The sequence below is a fragment of the Ictalurus punctatus genome, chromosome 17, assembly GCF_001660625.3.
Source record: "Ictalurus punctatus breed USDA103 chromosome 17, Coco_2.0, whole genome shotgun sequence".
Lineage (NCBI taxonomy): Eukaryota > Metazoa > Chordata > Actinopteri > Siluriformes > Ictaluridae > Ictalurus > Ictalurus punctatus.
In genome coordinates, this window is record NC_030432.2 from 15,780,537 (window position 1) to 15,801,325 (window position 20,789).

General features: G+C 37.0%; 1 protein-coding gene across 6 annotated transcripts in view; it reads left to right on the top strand.

Moving 5' to 3' along the window:
- The window catches only part of cadm2b (cell adhesion molecule 2b), a 181,854-nt gene extending 161,065 nt beyond the window's left edge, over positions 1–20,789 (top strand). Inside the window, exons 6-12 of one of the 6 annotated variants that reach the window (XM_017490324.3) lie at positions 689–850; positions 1,985–2,075; positions 3,586–3,764; positions 14,532–14,555; positions 19,636–19,758; positions 19,884–19,989; positions 20,439–20,789. In XM_017490324.3, the coding sequence (XP_017345813.1) occupies positions 689–850; positions 1,985–2,075; positions 3,586–3,764; positions 14,532–14,555; positions 19,636–19,758; positions 19,884–19,989; positions 20,439–20,544 (791 nt within the window). In that variant the 3' untranslated portion in view covers positions 20,545–20,789. Of the gene's footprint in view, positions 1–688; positions 851–1,984; positions 2,076–3,585; positions 3,765–14,531; positions 14,556–19,635; positions 19,759–19,883 lie in introns of all 6 variants that reach the window. The other 5 variants (XM_017490326.3, XM_017490325.3, XM_053687470.1 and 2 more) reach the window with 5 other exon arrangements.

A 20,789-nucleotide genomic window follows, 5' to 3' on the forward strand; every position in this document is an offset into this window, starting at 1 on the left:
ATCAATACATGTAGGCACCATGCGGCAAGCTGCCCACTCAGAGCTAAACTTGGCTGCCTCTTGTTTACCAATGCTTATCTAGATGCGGAAGATGTCAAGAGTGTGGAGAAAAAAAAAAGATCAATATTTTGTTTAGATGGCAAAGACGAGATTTGGATGACAATTTCCAGGACAGGGGAGATTTGTGTGTGTGCGTGTGTGTGTCTGTGTGTGTGCATGAGAGGGATAGAAAGACAGAGCGGGGGGTGCAAGTCCAAGTACTGTGCAGTGAACTGTTTGGAGAAGATCCTCCAGGGGACTGTTTGCACTCAGCCGTTCATGATTTTGCTGAGCCATGGCTTTCATGGTTAGTGGATAGGAATGTCTCTGGTGTAAATCCTGGACAGTGGTTCTGTATCTGTGTCCTTTTTTTGGACCCTTGGTCAGTGGTGCTTTACGCTCTTTCTTTTTTTTTTTTCTACATACACTTTTTTTTTGTTTTCATTGATTTTTGTAATACACTTCCAGAAATGTCTCACTGGAGTGTTGAAATGGTTTAGACAAAGACCCAGTTGGTTTGTAGTCTTGCAAGTTGTTCTGTTGACTAACAGAATAAGAGAATAGGTGGGTCTGTAAAATATGGACTAAAGAAAGAGCGCTATAAACCCGGGCAGAATTCTGATGTGCTCTCATTGGTGTGTTGTTTTAGGTGTGAAGGAGGTGAACGCCACAGGCAGGTCTTTCACAGTGAGGAGCACCATACACCTCAAAGTGGCCCAGAAAGATGATGGAGCTGCATACACCTGCAGCGTGGAGCACATTGCCCTGAACTCCACTCCTCACCAAGTCACAGAGGTGCTAGAGGTCTACTGTGAGTAACATCTCGGTGTAGAGATGATCTGTAAGCCTCCCAACTTCCTGAAGCCTGATATTAAACTTCTATATGAGAAATGCTTTCAGCTAAGCAGCCAGATTTCTTCTTTTACCAACAAGTTTTAACAGTGCCATAATTTAATATGTTGCAGAAACATTACTGAGGTTTATATAAGAAGTAAGTGAGTATAAAATTATACCAGATGTAAATTTGCAGGGGGAAATATGTTGCATGAAACAGTTTAATTGTGTTTTTAGCTTTTATTTATTTATTTGTTTATAAATAAATAAAGAAAGAAAATAATTTAATGTTGTATTTTATATCCTATTACATATGTGGTGTGTTGTTTTAGGTGGAAAATATTTTGTTTTTTATATTTTGTTTTGATATATATATATCTATCTATATATATGTATATATATACATCTTTTTATCTTTTGTTTAAAAAAATACAAAAAATACTCTGCTCACTTGGATATCAAACGATTGCAAACAAAAAAAAATCACACGCTTATCCAAAAGCAAAATATGTTTGTTAAGTAAGTGTCAACAATTATTGGCACCCTTTTAGTCAATACTTTGTGCTACCTCCCTTTGCCAAGATAACAGCTCTGAGTCTAATCCTATAATGTCTGATGAGGTTGGAGAATACATGGCAAGGGATCTGAGACCATTCCTCCATACAGAATCTCTCCAGATCCTTCAAATGTCGAGGTCCACGCTGGTGGACTCTCCTCTTCAGTTTACCCCACAGATTTTCTATGGGTTTCAAGTCAGGGGACTGGGATGGCCATGGCAGGACCTTGATCTTATAACAAAAATATAACAAGAATCTATATAACAAGAATTTCAAGGATAAACTTTTACATCATCAATGTCTTTAAGATCATGGAAAACAGCTTTATGTAATACCAACATTATCTTATCTTCTATATTTACATGCATTTGTACTGCAAATTTGTTTTAAATTTGATATATATTTTGTTTTTTCATTCTCTACAGTGAATAACATTTCAGTCTCAGCGGGAATATTCCATGGAAAATTAAAGGAATGAATAAAAAATATTAGGCCCACATTTGCCTAATAGCCCCAATTCTCTTTTGCCAATTCAACTGTTTTCTCCACCACAGATGCACCTCAAGTAGAGATCGTTCCCTCTTTAATCGTGCCACAGGAAGGACAGTATTTCAAACTGGAGTGTACATCTAAAGGCAACCCCCTGTAAGTCATTCACTAGTGAAGAAGCTGTTCATTTCCAGACAACAGTGAGGACCTTATCTCCACATCATGAAAAAAAGTTATAATAAATCATAAACCCTTGATATTTAGGAGAGCTATACTTAGTAGTTAAATCTTAAATAATTACAGAGATGCTGTAGTTTACAAAGTAAGGTGAATTCTGTGACCTTTCCTAGCCACAGGCCTGACCTTTAGAAGATTCTCACCCACAAAATGATAATAAAGGGCAAAACAGTAACTGTAGCTATAAATATCAAACGTGTGCAGGTCTTAAACAAATAAAGCATTCTAAAAGTCCAAGTCAAGGAGAACTGCACATTAAAATTCAAGATAATTAAATGAAAAATAAAATTGTACAAGCCATTACATTAAAAGCATTACACTGATTTCAGTGAAACTGATTTCACTGACACTCCTTCCAAAAATGCTTAATGAACAGCTTCTCACAGAATATTTAACCATATAAACAACTATATAGTTGTTTTTTTATGTGTAGTGTCTGCCATACAAGTCCTTTTTACAATAGAAACAATAACAGATTAAAACCAGTGCATTAATATAAACCAGCACTTTTGTGAGAGCTGCTGTTATAGAATATGTATCAGTACCTTCTGACCAATCACACTTAAGAATTAAACAACATTGTGGTATAATATTGTAAATAATATGTTCATAAACTCACCAACCACTTTTATTAGAAACACATATACAACTCCTCATTCATGCAGATCTAATCCAATCAGCCAATCATGTTGCAGCAATACAATGCATGCAATCAAGTAGATACAAAGCAAGAGCTTCAGTTAATGTTCACGTCAAACATCAGAAACACCTTGTTGATTGGAAAAGTTAGAGGAAATGACGAGACTTATTTGAGTTAGTACTGTAGGAAGGATACAGTAACTCACATAAACACTCTTTAGAATGAACAACATGACGAACCTTGAGTTGGATGGGCTATAACAGCAGAAGACCACATCGGGTTCCAGTCCTGTTAGCCAAGAACAGGAATCTGAGGCTACAATGGGCACAGATTCACTCAAACTGGACACTTGAAGATTGGAAAAAGACCAAATGACGCTTTTCCAATCTTCAACCATCTGTCACCAACAAACATACCAAGGTCAGAGTCACTGAGACGACATGTTCCCCCTAATTTTGATGTTTGATGTAACCCTTAACTGAAGCACTTAACCTGCAACTGAAGATTTTATGCATTGTGCTTCTGCTACATGATTAGCTGATTGGAAAATCGCAAAACAGCAGGTCTAGAGGTGTTCCTATTAAAGTGGTCACTAAATATATATTCTGGTGCTCCTGATCCCTTAGTTATATTTTTATTTCTAAAATATAATATAAAATTGTAATAACATGAGATGTATGAAAAGATTTTCCCACATCACATTTAAGAATATTTTCTATTAAGAGTTATCAATTTCTTTCTCATGATGAAATTGTAGCTAAATACTCATACTAATACTCATTGCTGTAGACCTGATCGAGTGTTATGGACAAAAGATGGTGGGGTACTTCCTGACGTCGAGCGAATGATTGTGGAAGGCAGAGAACTAATCATCACAAACCTCAACAAAACAGACAATGGCACATACCGGTGTGAGGCAAGGAACCATCTTGGGACCAACAGTGATGAATATGCACTGTTTGTATATGGTGAGTTATTGTTTAAAATCGCTAATGGTTGCTTACTGTATTGTGAAAAACAGATGGATGGATTCTTTTCTGTATCTTTGTGTTTGCATACTTTTTTTTCTCATCTGTGCCATTTCAGCATTCTGCTTTTTATGTTGGTTCTGTCTTACATACTTTCAATCGACCACTGCACACACAAAAGATGTACACACACACCCTCATCCACGCATAACTCATAACTCATTTTGACCCAGTTTAGTGTTGTGTTATAAGGAAAGAGGGAAAAGTGCTGTCAGAGGCAGTATTTAATGTTGAGGCTGAGATATCAGTTGATCTTCAGATGCAGACGGTGCTGTGTGAGAACGTATAATTAAGGCTTGGCTACAAACACATACACATTTGTCAAGAGAAAACTGGAACATAGGTACAGAATATTAGCTGTGGACATAGATTTAGTGTATAATCAGCAGCCACAGACCAGTCTGGGTCAATCGTATATTGGAGTGCAATATGGGCACTCGTGCAAAGGTGTAAATATTATTTGTGATTGGTCTGTGCACAGGATTTAACATGTTTACAGCATTATCCATTCCATCTTTTACCCAAAGGCCATTATTCTCTGTGAGGTAATTATTTGTGGCATAGGCCATTCTCGGTGAGGTGCGATTTTCTCTCAGTCATTGTTTTTTGAACAAATGGAACATATCGAGCTGGATTATAGCAAGAAATAGCTGGTGAATCTGCCATGTTTTTACTGCTTCTAAAAAATTCCCTTGATATTAGGCTACATCTTGTAGTGTGACCAATAAATCAAATAAGTAATTTAACTAAAACCTAAGGCATTTAAAAGGCACATATATTCAGTAAAATTCTAAAGGTGTCACAAATGATGAAGGGTTTCAATTTAATTGAAAATTTCCTCCTTGCGCAGTGCTTCTAAATGATGAATTTTATTGTTCAATCATATTGTTGAATTTCTTAATTTTCTACACAATAAATATATCCATTTTAGAAATAAATGAACCCTGCTAGAAGTAAAGTGTGTGGAGTAATATAGCTAAAGGGAAGGGTACAGACAGAAAAAAAAAGCTAAATCCAGCAAAAGTCATAGTCAAAGGTTATTTTCACTAATGGAGAGCAGCACAATGTACTCACATCTCAGTGATCTGTAAAAGTTAAAATGATTCACCCCTGACTTTGTCTAACCTCCACAATCCAGCACATCCTGCTGCATTTATTCTCTGCTCATCAGGCACAAAGAAAGAAGGAAAGAAAGCGGGGGGGTTGGCTCATTTATATTACTCGTTACTTTTGCTTCTAATTCATCTGAATGTCTTGCTGTGGGCCAGGGAGACATTTATCATTCTCTCTCTCTCTCTCTCTCTCTCTCTCTCTCTCTCACACACACACACACACACACATACACTCTGAGTCGTCCAGCCTTTGGATGAAGCTAATTTGCTAATGGCATGACTGCTAAGAGGCAATAAATGTCATCTGAAGTCACCCAGGCACTATTCATCTCCATTTAATTTCAGCATTTTTATGTGCCTACCAGTGGTGCACATCATGATCTAGCCGTGTAAAGTGGTGGACATTATAGGATACCGTATAAAGATGGACAAAAATAATGGCAACATTATGTGGATATTTTTGCAATCACTGAAATCTTGATTAAATTTATAATACAAATCTGTTTCTTATTATCTTTTAACTATAAACCGCTATCTTAATCTGAGAAAATAGGGAAGAGACTAATAAAATTCCAGGTCACCATGTAGAGAAACATTTTGATAAACAGTCCAGCTGAAAGATATAGCGTTCAGCTGTATGAATATTTTAAAGAAGGAGACTATCTTTGTAAGGAGGAACATGACGTAAGAGGGACAGGCACCTGATGGCTTGAAAATTAGATGCCAGCGTTCAACTGAAGCCTGACTCAATCTAAGCCCAAAGTGTGCACCATTAGCTTCCCAAAGCCGATATTTATGACAGGGCTTCCATTTGGAAACTACTCCCTGGACAGTGTAAAATACCAATAACCTTTTGTAATGAGAGCACAGAAATTGGACCTTGAACACTCAACATATGCAATATGGTAAGATGTGTCATCTGGATAGGGTTTTTTTTTTTCCACTTTACCTACTCCCAAATGACCAGTATGGTAACTCTCGGAAATTAGATTCTTGCTATTGATTGCTATCTCTTTGTTTTTCATCCATCCTCTCAGGATTAAAAAACCTGATGAATATAGTCTTAATCCATCATACATAATACAAGCTGCACTATATTATAGAAATATGAATTTTGTTATTGTCTGATGTACAACACTGGGGTTAAATTGAGATTTAGGAAGTGGATGAGCCATATCTTTTTATCGAGTGACAACATTGGGCCTTATTTCTTATGCCCCTGAGTATGTGTAAATTTACTTATAAAGAGACTTATTAAAATTGTAGCATTTAGCTAACAGGCGTCAAATCATATAATAATCTAAGAATCATATACTGTAATAGGCATCAAATCATAAGTTTAAATAATTTATTTATGTTATTTTCACACACAGATGTAGTGAAAATTTTGTGACACAGCAATCCAAATCCAAATCCAAAATACAAATACAATGTGTAGCTGATGCGCTTCAATGGCTGAGCTGTATTACTGGACGTTTTAGCACACACTGCACTCAAAGGTGCTTTTTTACCATTTAGTCATCATTTTGTCATTTTCAGCTCTTTGTGAGCTTTGCCTTTTATTTTTAATTTTTTTGGCGTCACTAAAAGTAAATTAGCTTTGCTATAAATACTTATATTTATCATACTTATAAATATTTATATGAATAAATATATAATTTATGGATGTTTGGCATTTATCAAAATATGTACTTGAGTGTGAAGAAAGTTTAACAGCATTAGAAGAAAGTTTTTTTTAATCTGTTGGGAATGTTTTGTTCAGTTTAGTCCATGAAAACATTTACACAAAACTAAATGTTCTGATGAACTGATAAATGAGGAACGTTATGTGTGGTGGTTTCAACACTGGTGTAGCTTTTTAAGTCATAAAGTGCTAATTTTACTAACATCAACTGGGTGATTAGACTTTAGTTTTTCAGTATTTCTTGTTTGTGAGTTGTGACATTAATGATACATGATGCTGTAAAGCTGAATGACAAAAAAAATCTGTTTATAATAATAATAATAATAATAATAATAATAATAATAATAATAATAATAATAATAATATAAAGCAGAGCACAAGGCTACACTAGCTACAGTTTACACTAGCACCTTCTTAAATCATTTTAAAAATAAACAGTTAATAGCCCTTTTCTCTGGCCATTCATGTTTCACTCAACCCTTAATTGAGGATCAGATTATCAAATTTAATGTATAATGCTGCATAGCTAGCTAGGTAACTAGTTATAGATTAGCAAACTTAATCTACACTTTTCCACAGCTGGATGATAGAAAATATGGACTAGCAAATTTAATCTACACTGTTAGATAGCTAGATAAATAATTACAGATTAGCAAGTGTAATATACACTGCTACACAGCTAGCTAGATAAGCAATTACAGATTAGCAAATGTAATATACATTATAATAAACCTAGCTATATAACTCATTACATATTAGCAAATTTAATGTACACTATTACACAGCTAGCTAGATAACTAATTACAGATTAGCAAGTGTAATATACACTGTTACACAGCTAACTAGATAAACTATGTGGACAAAAGTATGTGGACACCTCACTATAACACCCATATGGTGTCATAGGATGTCTTTGGATGCAGTAATATTACAAATTCCCTTCACTGGAATTAAAAGGCCCAAACATGTTCCAGCATGTCAGTGCCCCTGTGCACAAAGTGAGCTCCAGGAAGACATGGTTTGCCAGGTTTGAGTGGAAGAACTCTTGCACAGAGCCCTGACCTCAACCCCACTGAACACCTCTGGGATGAATTGGAACACTGACTGCGTCTAAGGACGTCACTAATGCTCTTGTGGCTAAATGAACACAAATCCCCAGTGGAAAATATTTCCAGAAGAGTGGAGACATGGCTGGACTTGGACATAATTTCAGGTCAGGAGTCTCACACTCATACAGGCCATCCCAAACACCCACAACTAATTTTTAAACCACTGATAACCCTATTATTTTCTTTCCTAAATTCAATTTATTACACACAGTATGGCCATTATATAAAAACATAAACATCAACCTAGAGGTAGTGAAGCAGTCCTAATTTATATCAGCTTACATGGGTATGCCAAGCATTTAACAAACACCAGACGTGCAAAGCTGCCAGTAACTCTCTACTTTTCACTCAAGAAAGTACATTAAATGCAGTAGAGAGGTAAACAAAAGACTCTTTTTTTCCTGCCATTTTTCATGTACCTGTCACTTCTTTACCAGGTCTACTGCTATGAGCAGAACTGTCTCCACATTGTTGGAAAATGACAACTTTTTAACCTCACTGTAAATTGTGAGCACAGAATCTAAATTTCTTTTAGTTAAATTTAAAGCATCACATTAGGGCAATGTGTTTTTATTGTTTTTCTTTCTTTTTTTTTTTTTTTTACTTTATTTTAAAAATACTTAAATACTTGAGGTTTAACCATACTATATTTCATTTAAATATATAAAAGCATATTTAATTTATCTTATTTTACCCCTACAGTAACTTCTGCAATTCTCCAGCTGTGATCCTTGGAGATTTTTTGGCCACTCAAACCATCCTCTTCACAGTGCATTGAGACAATATAGACATTTCCAATTCCAGGTTGATTCATAACATTTCCAGTTGACTGGAACTTCTTAATTATTACCCTGATGATGGACAAACTACTAAAGGACCCATAGATCAGCATTGAACCAGCAACCCTTAGAACGTGAAGCAAAACACTACCCATTATGCCAACTCACCACTGCAGCAGGGGCTAGCTAAAGTTTAATTAAGGATAATTTAGGATTAATTAACTAAGCAATGTTTATCTGAACTTCTAATACATAGAAGTCTTTAAGCATAGAAACTTGAAAATATAAATAACTAAAATATGAGTAAATACGAAGTAATAAGTATGCTAAATAAGTATGCATTTGAAAAAGGTTGTACACAAGTATAGATACTTAAAATGTATATGCATACTTGAAAAACAAGTTGCATACTAGAATTTTAAATATGCATGCTAAAATGTAAGTATGCATACTTAAAAATACCTTTGTATGAAAGTATGCAAAATAAATATACTCACAAAATCCATTATGTTTTCATTTAAAAAGATTTTATCTTTGTCTGTAAGTCTCAGGGGTTATTTTAATATTTAGGACATGGGGAAGCTCTACTTCTTACATAGCTGCCAACATCATGGGGAACAATACTGTTCACCGCATGTTTAATTAGATGCACATCTTAACACTGTTATCATGGAAATGTGATTAAAACAATATTTCATTAGAGGAGCAAGCACCACAGTTGCATAGGCACCCTATTGTTATTCGACCTTTTCTTCTTCTTCTGGCTAGGATGTCTATGGCTACCCATAGAACCGTCTGGTAAAGAGTTGTGAAATTTGGCACAATAATTGGGGACGTCTAAGGAACATTCTGACCAAATTTGATCAAATGTGCTGCCAACCCTCTAGCGTCACCAACAGGTCAAATTTGGGCCTAATTCAGAAATATGTTTATGTTCATAACTTTTGAACCATCCAGGCATCACTGGATTCCCTGGGTTGAGACGAGTTCAACATAGCCTATGACGTCAATTTCCGCCCAATTGGATTTTCCACCATCTTGGATTTTCTCAAAAATCCAAGATGTTTTTTCGCTACTCCTCTTACATATTTTGTCCAATCATTACCAAATTTGGCATCTTCAGAATAACCCTTGCAAAAATTATCAGAGTTTTGAACGTTCCAAATGGTCTGTCTGTAATGGGTCAACGGATTTGACAGTGAAGCCAACAAACAGGAAGTGAGGCTGTATCTCAGCAATGAGTTTGTGCAATGACACAACTCCACACACACAGCCCCGGCAGAAATCGAACCCTGGAGGTGTGAGGTGAACATGCTAACCACTAAGCCACTGTGTGCTTAGTGATTAGCACCTTCGCCTCACACCTCCAGGGTCCAGGGTTCGATTCCTGCCAGGGCCGTGTGTGTGGAGTTTGCATGTTCTCCCCGTGCTGCGGGGGTTTCCTCCAGGTACTCCGGTTTCCTCCCACAGTCCAAAGACATGCGTGGTAGGCTGATTGGCATGTCTAAAGTGGTGTATGAATGGGTACACTGGGTGTGTGAGTGTGTTTATGATTGTGCCCTGCAATGGACTGGCACCCTGGCCAGGGTGTACCCCGCCCTGTGCTGATGTTCCCTGGGATAGGCTCCAGGTTCCCCCGTGACCCTGAAGAAGGAAGCGGTAGAAGATGGATTTATGGTTGGCACTGCAGGACCATGACCTGAGGCTATGAAACAAATTTCATGCCAGTGCCACCTACAGGTCAAAAAGTAACTAACATGATATAAAAAGTTTATAGATAAATGATGTGCTCAATTGTGGTCGAATTTTTTTTTAATTCAGTACGAAGACATGCATAAACTGTGATGGAAACACATTTACCGAATAAATTCCTTGATGTGCATCAAAAAAAAAACTCATGCATCATTTACCTCAACAAATCATGTGATTGGATAATTTTCTGATGTGACTGGATATTCAGCGCATGTGACCGATTTATACAGCGCAATGGCAATACATTTTTCTGTCGGTTGCACAGGATCTCAAATGTTGTTTTTACCTTTCTGAAATGCCTCAGTCTGTCATCAAAATGATTTGGTATAATTACCTCCCAGAGCTGACTCACATGGTTCCGTTCCAAATATCAGGCATCCACCTATGATCACAAGATAACCATAGAGTTAAAAATGAAGGCTCTGGGGTACAGTTCAGAAGGTTGAGGGTTCAAGCCCCAGTACTCCCAAGCTGCCTCTGTTGGACCCTTTGCAAGGCTGTGTATATGTGAAAAATAAAGGCTGATTCTTCTTCTTATACTGGAAAAAAGAGCCACAGTGGCTTCCCCAGCTGCAACAATATCCATTTGTATTGATACTTTGGGCCACTTTCCCCAGAAGTGACGATTCCCTCTATTTTATTTTCATTTGACCATAGAACCCGATCCCATTTGAAGTTTCAGTAGTATCTGGCAAACTGAAGATGCTTGAGTTTGTTTTTGGATGAGAGTAGAGGTTTTTTCTTGAAACCCTTCCAAACAATTTACGCTGATGTAAGTGACTTTGAATTGTAGTTTTGGAGATTTTCTGACCCCAAGACGCAACTACAGTACCTGTCATCTCAAGTTGACCCTGAATTGTGACCACTGCACACTCTCTCCACCTTACTGTGAAAAATAGGAGAAAAAAGGTTTTTGTTCAACTTCACATATGGGCAGACATTATTTTCTAAATTGCCTAAATATCTGTTAGCACAATACTAACTACATCATGACAATATCTATATCGAAAAATCCTAATGAAGTTGCCTTTTATGACTCATAGCTTGGAAAAGTGTTTTGTTGTTGCTTTTGTTTGTCCTAGCTGTATTTGTAATTTCAGCATTTAAAATAACAACATGAAGGGCTCCCTAAATGTACTGTATGTTGGGTATTTGTCTGCTAAATTACTTAGTATTATAACTATACAGTAGATAATGCTGTCCTTTCGCATATTTTGAGTGACGTAATAGTAATAGTGCTAACATTTGCTAGTATTGAAACTGTGGTTAATACTTGATTAGCTAAGTTACCGAACACAAATCTACAGTATTTACATATGAGACTGAGCTGCTCTTGAAGCCCTGAACAGGTCAGTAATTTTGCTACATTTCGCCACTTCTTTTTAGAGGATTTTCTTTTTGTCTGCCTTTTCCCTCTCTGTTCCACCTGGCCGTTTCCTCTCCATCCTCATGCTGTGCAGTGATGACTCTGTTCCAAACCGTTCGCCGGAGCTAAGGAGAATGGTAGCGTTTCAAGTCAAAACTAACAGATTCATGGTTCATTATCGATTTATTATTTAATGATGAATTCAGAAAGGATCACTTGAGCACATCGGACACACAATAATATAAAATAATAATGATTAAATCAATAAATCAATAAATGTTAAAAAATAAAATATAACAGCAGGGCAGCGGGCCAAATCAGTCATCAGGCCACCGGGAATTCTCCTGGTGTTCACGATGGCCAGTCCGGGCCTGAGTGGAGGCTACAATAACAGAAAAGAGGTGACCACATCTGGAATGGGATGTTCATAAAGGTGTCCACAAACTAATGGCCTAGCTAGATAACTAGCTAAATTGAAAATGTGTCTTTTGAGTGCATCAATAAGTCTGCTGGAAAAAAATATTAGAGATCGTAACTGTGGAAATTGGTTTTAATTATAATCTCTTCACATGATAAAATAGGACTACTGTATGACTCATGTCGGATTTATCGAGCAAGCTCAGTGGTGACAATTTATTCTGGCTATTCAGTGTAGGTGAGCCTACCTACACAACAGAAAACCTTGGAATGATTTTGGATAAAGCAGAGGAAAGGGAATTTAATAATCACGAAAGATTGCAAGCAGAGGGGTTAGGTGTGCTCATGTAGCTGCCTGGGGTTGCCTATCAGTGTGATTTATCATATCCAATAGTGAAATACCAAGATTGTATTAGAAATGATTTACATTAGTATAAGATTAGCTCAACTCTTCTTGTTTACAAAGGTGCCAAATATCTGTTCCTCTGCACCCAGTTTAATTTATTTGTTTATAACATAGATCAATGAAGTCACTTGCTGTATGTGTATGTTTTGGGGATAATACCTGAACAAAACTTTAGGGACAGAGTGGATTAAAATGTTTTATTTTTTATTTTTATGTTCTGAAGGTTGTATGTCCCTAGGTTTATTGGCATAGGTGATTTCAACCTCAGCAGGATCTATAGGCTTATGTTGCTGCTACTCTTCTTCAGTTTTTTTTTACCAAGTCAGCATTAGCATTTATTGTCTCTGTGGGGTGGGGGTTGGGAGGGAGGGTTAGGTGAAAAAACAGTGCAACAACTGCCTCCTGCAGTAAAATATTTATCACCTTACTTCCTCAGTCTACATACGCTCAGTCGCTCTACAAACCTCACTTAATTAGACTGTAGAGATAGCCTAAAAGGAATTGTGTTTATTTGCACAGAGAGGCATGTAAACATCTATAAAATCGTATTCTATTGAAAAACACACACACGTTGCACATCAGGAAATCTGTTATGTCTCCAACGTGTTCATTGACACAAAAAAATTGGCAAAAGAGTGTGAAACTATGGTGTTTTAATTTTTTTACAAGATCCAGATATTTAAGGAACTAATTAAGTACCTGAATGGAGAGAACATCCCGGAAGAGCACTACGCCCGACAGACAGTGATCTGAATGGACCTCGTTTGAAATCCAAGCCAGGGGAAGCTTGCTTATATCCATCCTCATTAAAAATGGAGGAGCTAAGCATTTAAGAGATCCCTCACTGGGAAAGAAGCAACGAATATTACTGTTTCAGTAAACTTATACGTTTAGGAGTGTGTGCAAGATGGTGTAGAGCCTTGCTCAGAGATTCAAACTAATAACGTTGGGAAGACACAAAGTCTGCAGGGCAAATGGGTCTGGAACAGGCATATTGTGTTTGAATCACTTAAGCTATATGTGTTCTTTTTTCTCTCTCACTCTAGCTTTCCTTTTTCTCGCATTGTCTCTGTGGCTGCTGCCACTTTTCATCACCTCCACCTTAACACCATACTTTCTCTTTTTTCGAGGATACAAATTGGCCTAAAAGGTTTTTAGTGATGCTGTACTGAGATAAAAGCTAAAATTCCAGGTGTCAGTCTGTCTTAGATGTAAAAGATAAAAGGTAAAAGAGATTAAAAAAAAAAAAACAACAAATAAATAAATAAATAAAAAACGGTCCTTCTGGTTCTGTACACTAGTGCTACTTATATGCTTAAAGATGATATACCTTGCACAACCCCCCCCCCCCCCCCCCCCCCCCCAACTGAGATGGGAGAACAGTTACTGGGATAACACTGAAGAATAAAGTGTGATTGTGTGTGTATTCAGCCTTGTTGCTGTGAAACTCCTATATTAATTTGCCATCCAAAGACATAATTAGTTGAATGGAGTCCAGCTGTTCACTTGGAAGACCACGTGTTTGTTAAAAAACATACCTAAACAAGCCACATCATGAAGACTAAGAAACTATCAAAAAAGTCAAGGAGAAAATTATGAAAAATGATCAGTCAGGGCTTGGGAATTAAAAACTGTCATAAACTTTGAGTATCCTGCATTTATTTTTAATAATCAGTCAGTGACTGTGTAAAGATGGGATTAATTAGAGAAGCAGCCAAGAGACCATGGGTCATTCTGAAGGAGCTGGGAAGATCCACAGCTCAGATGGGAAAAGCTGTTCACGGGACATACCCTAAAGCTTGTATGCATGTAGCTAATATAGCCATATATTGACATGACCAATGTAGGTAAGCAATACAATGGCAATGTGCTGTACAGGGTTCCTCAGTGTGCTTGTAGTTTCTTTACTTTCCCTGCCTGCCATGTGCTATCTAAATCTCTGAAAGCATGCAAATATCTACTGTCCTCATTAGTATTCTTAAGTTTGTGTTTATATGTGTGTGTGTCACCACTGTTGATTTCCTGATCTCCTCACCCACGTCTTCCCTTGTCGCCCTTCTCTGTCTGCGTCCATGGCAACAGCCAAAAACTTACCAGGTACCTCAGGTAACTATCGCCTCGTTCAGTGTATGGTCATTGCGAGACGTGGCCACTCAACCTTCTTCATAGCATGAGCTTGGGGTCATTGCCTTGCATGGGAGCACTTGGGTGACATAAACGAAAGGCCATGGTGCTCCATTCCAATCACTCCCACGAGAGGCCCTCAAACTCCGCCAGCCAATCAGTCCATTATATTGTATATTAACACCTGCTTAAGCTAGTATGAAAAGATATCTCAGAAGCATGACCTGATTGATTTAATAGTGAATGTATAGCATCTAGGTTTTGTGTCCATGCAAACAAATATTTGTATTTAACAACTACTTCTATACTTTCCCTGCAGGAATAGTCTGAAATGGTCTTGTACATGGCATATTAAGCTCAGGAATATGGCCTGAAATGGAGCCACAGAGCTAACAAGCTCTATAAAATGATGTTGGTGAAGCAAAAAAAAAAAAATGATGTAGGAGTCGCAGCATGTTTCCATATCATCAGTGTGTGCATGGCACTGCCCTTGAAAAAGTGATTCTGTTCTGCTACGTGCAGCGTTACATGTATTTTGTTCTGGTCCATTGATGTTTCCCTGTAGTCATTTCTTTCTACCATGTTTCTGTATGTTATGTCTTACATTATGGCAAAAACTCTTGTATATTCTGGTCTAATAATCTTATTGGATTTGTAGGGATTGCTAGCCTGTGAAGATAATTTATTTAAATAATTAGAAACAGTAATTTGATTTTAGGATCTAATCACACCCACACCTTATTTCCCAGAGACTATGTTATATATGAGTGTTTGGAGATCGTTTTATCCGAATGAAATTACTGAATGGAAACAAAATGGAAACAAAACATTTCTCTTTGATATATTATTTGGTAAAGGTTTCCTTAATAGACTCCCGGTTTTAATTCATGGTTTTATATATATATATATATATATATATATATATATATATATATATATATATATATATATATATATATATATATATATATATGTGTGTGTGTGTGTGTGTGTGTGTGTGTGTGTGTGTGTGTGTGTGTAAATATTCAGACAAACTCTTTATTATTATTGCAGTATTTCACTTCAAGTTCCATCAGTTGACAATAAGAGAAAGTCAAATTTCACTTCATCTAATTCCAGTATTCACAGGACTACATGAAACCTTCATAAGCCCTTTATAACAACTAACATAAAACTACATAAACATTTATGATGGCTTACTACATCAGCCTTTAGGTCTGTCCATTTTCATGTCAAGTTGATGCCTATACTAAATGACATCAATTTTGTGATGTGACAAAAATGTAGTTGTGAATGTTTATGTTAAAACATACATACATTTAAATGAATTTAAATAAAAGTGAGTTTGGTTTTGATGTTTTGTTTGTCACATTATTACCATTATGTGATGTACCCTTATGTACCAGAAGTACACTGAGCTAGTCTGTTGACATGACCTTTTAACTGAGAAATTGTCATAATCAGTGGAGTCTGGTCATGATACTGAATCAGAGGGCTAAAATTTTCTACTGCCTATCAGTAACTATTATGAAACCATTATGGTTGAGCCTTACAGCATGGAATCTTTTCCAAAGCATGAGGGTCTTTCATTCAAACCACTTTAAACCTCTTGTTCTGGTGTCTCTTCATGTAATTGTAGTTTTTATAGTCTTTGCTTTCAAAAGCTTTCTAAAATAAAGTTAGAAAGTTATCCGCCTTGCTCATTTTGAATACTTGAATACTTTGAATGCTATTGTATTTCATGCATTTCTGCTAATGATGTATGAATGTGTAAGTAAAGCAGCCTTAAGTAAATTAGCCCACCAAATCCATGGATCACTCGACTAAACTTGTCAGTGGTACCCTGCATAAATCTACATTCTGAGCTATAAAGAAATCAAGCCCAGCCTCAACTTCATATCATTCACTGTATATTTCCTTATGACTATTGGGGTTTCTGTTGTTCTTGGTTCCACAGAAGTAAATAATACTCCAGTTTAAGCCACGTGGATGACAAAAAATGTGCCCCATTTTTATATTACGAGGGCATAGCCCAGCTATGGCCGTTTGTACCTTATGTCAATATAAATACATCACTTGACTTTAAAATAGTTGAAAACAGTCTTTATGGCAGCTGATAATTTAGATATGCAGTATGTCAGTTATTAAGGATGTGGAGGTTTCATGTAACCCTTTGAATACCAACCTTAACTGTCTGAATTTTCATTAAGCATGCTCTCACTTCTCATAAATCATTGATGACCTGTTTAAAACACAGTACTATTACACATTCTGATATAACAGCTTGTCCAGGGTAGATGCATGTGTAGGTGTAAAGAGTAGATACTTTGTCTGATTTGGCTTTTCACAGAAACAGCCCACTTCTTTTACACCAATGAATATGAGGAAAGGCAAAGAGTACAGTGTGCATGTTTTAGCCTATTCTTGTGCATAAAACTGAAGTGAATCTGAGGTATTTATATCACTATGCAGCTTTATACTGTGGGCCACCTGATGTTTTGGTCTAACAGCAATAATCAGTGATAATTGAAACATTTAAAAGGCACAATATGTTTACACAAGCAAGACAAAAGAAAGCCTGAAAGTAAACCTAACTAAAAAGCATTAATAACCCAGGATCGGGATCATATTTGTGTCAGACCATTACCTTCTTCTACAAGAAATGATTTTGGTCAACAACATTTTTTTTTAACAAAAATCAATTGGTAGTGCTCTTCTCTATGTTCAGCAGTTCACAAAGATGCAGTAGGTGGCTTCTGGAAGCTTGTGTTAGTGTTTGCCTCCCCAGTTGGAAGCTGTCACCAGATCTAGCTGGCGGGTGGGAACTGGCAAAATGACCAAACTGGGAGAGGTGGAGAAGTGGATTGAATAAATACTTCTAAAACAATAAATAAAACAAATAAATAGTGAATTATCTTAAAAGAAACCCAGGGTCTATTTGTAAAATCTTTATAAAACATCACAAAATCACCAGCAGTTACTCAAACATGATGTCCAGTTCACCATGGCATCTTTAAAACTAAGTCCAAATGTTAATTGAAGTAAATGGGTTTATATGGGTGTTAAATACGGCACTGCAGAATTCATTTTTCCTCTCATCTCTCAGGGTCACTTTGCCAAGTGCAGCAGCAGCAGGACACATTCATCATTATGAACTAATGAGAGCATGGTAGCAGTGCAGTAAAGACACATAGTTAAAGTTTACACGCTCACATAAGCACTGAAACAGCACGCTCCGGTTGTGGACAGGGCCAAAGGTGCCAAACACCTACAACACCCAGATCAACCAGCAGACGCTTCACAGCATCCTTAGACGGTAGGGGTCAAGGCAAACACGACAGGCAGTAAGTGCACTAGAGGGCTATCACTGCTGCAGTGGTCGCTGCAGGGAGGGAAAGTCATTATTCCAGGTGGCAATTACTCAGCACAGCTCCAGAGATGACTGAGTTCACCCGCATCTGCTCGCTCAAAGTTAAACCCGAGAGACAAATTAGTCCTCAGCAACCTCAGACATTTTTAAAGTTGGTCATATTTCTTTAAGGGCTGAGTCAGAGCAGAGGAGTGTTATAGTGGAAGTCTGTTTTATTTCAGGTGGCAGTGGCCATTCTTAATATGCTTTCTACTTTAAAAAAAAAAAAAAAAAAAAAAAAAGAAAAGAAAAAAGGTGGACAATCTATCAGCACTGATCGGCCACATGAGAATGCTCAACGTCAACAGCATGACCTCATGGGAATGTTAATTTTTTGCTTCTTTTTCAGGATTTTAAACTGCCTAAACATCAATGCTTAACATGGCATGGAATTATTTTTCATAATATAAATAGTGCTACTGTATATATACAGCAGAGACTATTCAGTTGTTTAAAAAATAAATTATTATTTTTTATGTCATATTGTGTCAAGGTTAGTCTGTGTGATTCAGAGAAAGAGAAAAGAATGTAACAAATCTGATAATAGCCACAAACGTTCACAACCCCTGACCATTTTCCTAGTTAGATTATTATTATTATTATTATTATTAGTAGTAGTAGTAGTAGTAGTAGTAGTAGTAACTAGGTCTGCCAATTCCTCACATTTTTCTCTATAAACTATGGTAGTAGTGCATTGGTACCTTCTGTATATGATATCACTGGCAGTGAACTGACTCTTTCAGTACTAAGGGGTGGGGGGAGGGACAAGCGCTGTAAATTAACATTCATTATCTAAAACTGCACTTCTGCTTTCAGTTAACTGAAAATCTGTACAATAAAAAGTAACAATTAAAGTTACTTCATGAAAATATGTTAAAGTAGGGCAGTGACTTAAAAAATCAGCCAATCATACTCACAACCTTAATCTGTCAAACAATTAATGAAGCCAGTTCCACTCACACCACCACCACTATTGATACCACAGTAAATTTAGGAAGACTTCCTAGAAAGGCTTTTTTTTTTCAAAAGATAGAGAAGAGGGGGAAAAAGATTGACACATTTTCCTGAACTTTACTCCAGATGTACTGGATGGAAGTCTAAGGGCAATCAGTGGTGTGCTGAATAGACAAGCAGTGAAAATTGTGCAGGAGAATGAGCATTGTGTTTTAACCTGTCAGAGGGTCCTGACATGCAAAACATATAAAATGCTGTCATGAATTCTTTAATCAAAGGTATTTGAATTTATATTTGAACATTTATATAATTCATCATTTCAGTGAAGGGAGTACTTGTATATGTACATTTAGCAAAATACATGGAATTAAATTTTTTGTTTATTTTCCAGAATTCTCTCATCCCTTTTTAAATTTATTTGATCCTAAGAACTTAATTCATTCAATCATTCAGTAAGTGCTTCATCCTGGTCAGGGTTGTGGTAGATCTGGAGCCTATATTGAGAAAATTTTCAACCACTGCACTTACATTAAGAAAAAAAATTCAACAACTGCACTTTCATTATAATTAAACATGACATCTGTTATTTTCCCAGTACAGGAAATGTGTTGAAATTATATGATGTGGTAGAAATTAAGGTAAAAAGAAATGGTTTTATTTTCTGTTTCACTCCAATCTCCACTATGTCTTGTTCTCCAGACCCAAATGCATTGACTCAGCATGGTCCTGATCACGCACTGATCGGAGGAGTGGTGGCTGTGGTGGTCTTCATCACACTGTGCTTCATCATCGTCCTTGGCCGCTATCTGGCCAGGCATAAAGGTAGGTATCGCCTCATCTCTCTCCTGTGGCCCTCTCCTGTGGCCTAGAGAGTGTGCTAAAATGCTTGAACATTGTCCACTGCTGTTCCTTACGTGTCTGTGACCTATGTGGGACTGTGTGGACAGGGACATACTTAACCAATGAGGCCAAAGGAGCGGAGGACGCCCCTGACGCAGACACGGCCATCATCAATGCGGAGGGGAACTACGCACATGCAGAGGAAAAGAAAGAGTACTTCATTTAGCACCTCTGTTTCTTCCTTTCTGTTGCGTAACTGTCACGGCAACGCTGCTAGCCGGCCCGGGGAGGGCACTAAGTCACTCGGTGTAGCCTGCTGGGGCTCCGGGTCTCCCTCCTCAAACTCCTAATGGAGCTTACTTAAGCCTCTAACATGGGCAAATTTGACACCAGAGAGCGTTGCCATTTTATAACGCCAGTCTAATCACCAAAAAAAAACAAAAAGTCGTTGAGTTTGTTACTGTAACACCAGGTCCATTTAGGCTCAAACCCTCATAATCCTCCCTCCAACTCACCATCCTTTCATAAAAATCAGTTTGTTTGAGTTGCCAAAATATACAGACATGTTCTGTGCTCATTGTTGTGCTTTTTAAACTTATTTTTCCCATTGAATACTGCTTTCTTTACCCCCCCTCACTGTGCCTGTTATATACCTTTTGCAGATATTACCAGGGAGCGGCAAGAAATGTGGTTCATCTCAAGTCGGAAAACCTTGGCTTTGCCAATAATTACGCTTTAAGGCAAGAATATGTGCGCTGCATAATGTGAATATTTATTGTCTGTTCTTTTTTTAAAATAATTTTTTACATTGTGAAAGTGAGTGTCCTCTGAAGTGTACGCCATTATAAGAATGTTATATAAAGATAAAAGACTGAACATGGACATTTATGTAATATATGGATACCAAAATATTGAAAAAAATAAATGAAAAGTTAAGTGATAACAATTTAAAGCACAATTCATAATTGTCCCTGGCCTAATAAAGCTAACATATAGCTTATTGTGTTATTGTA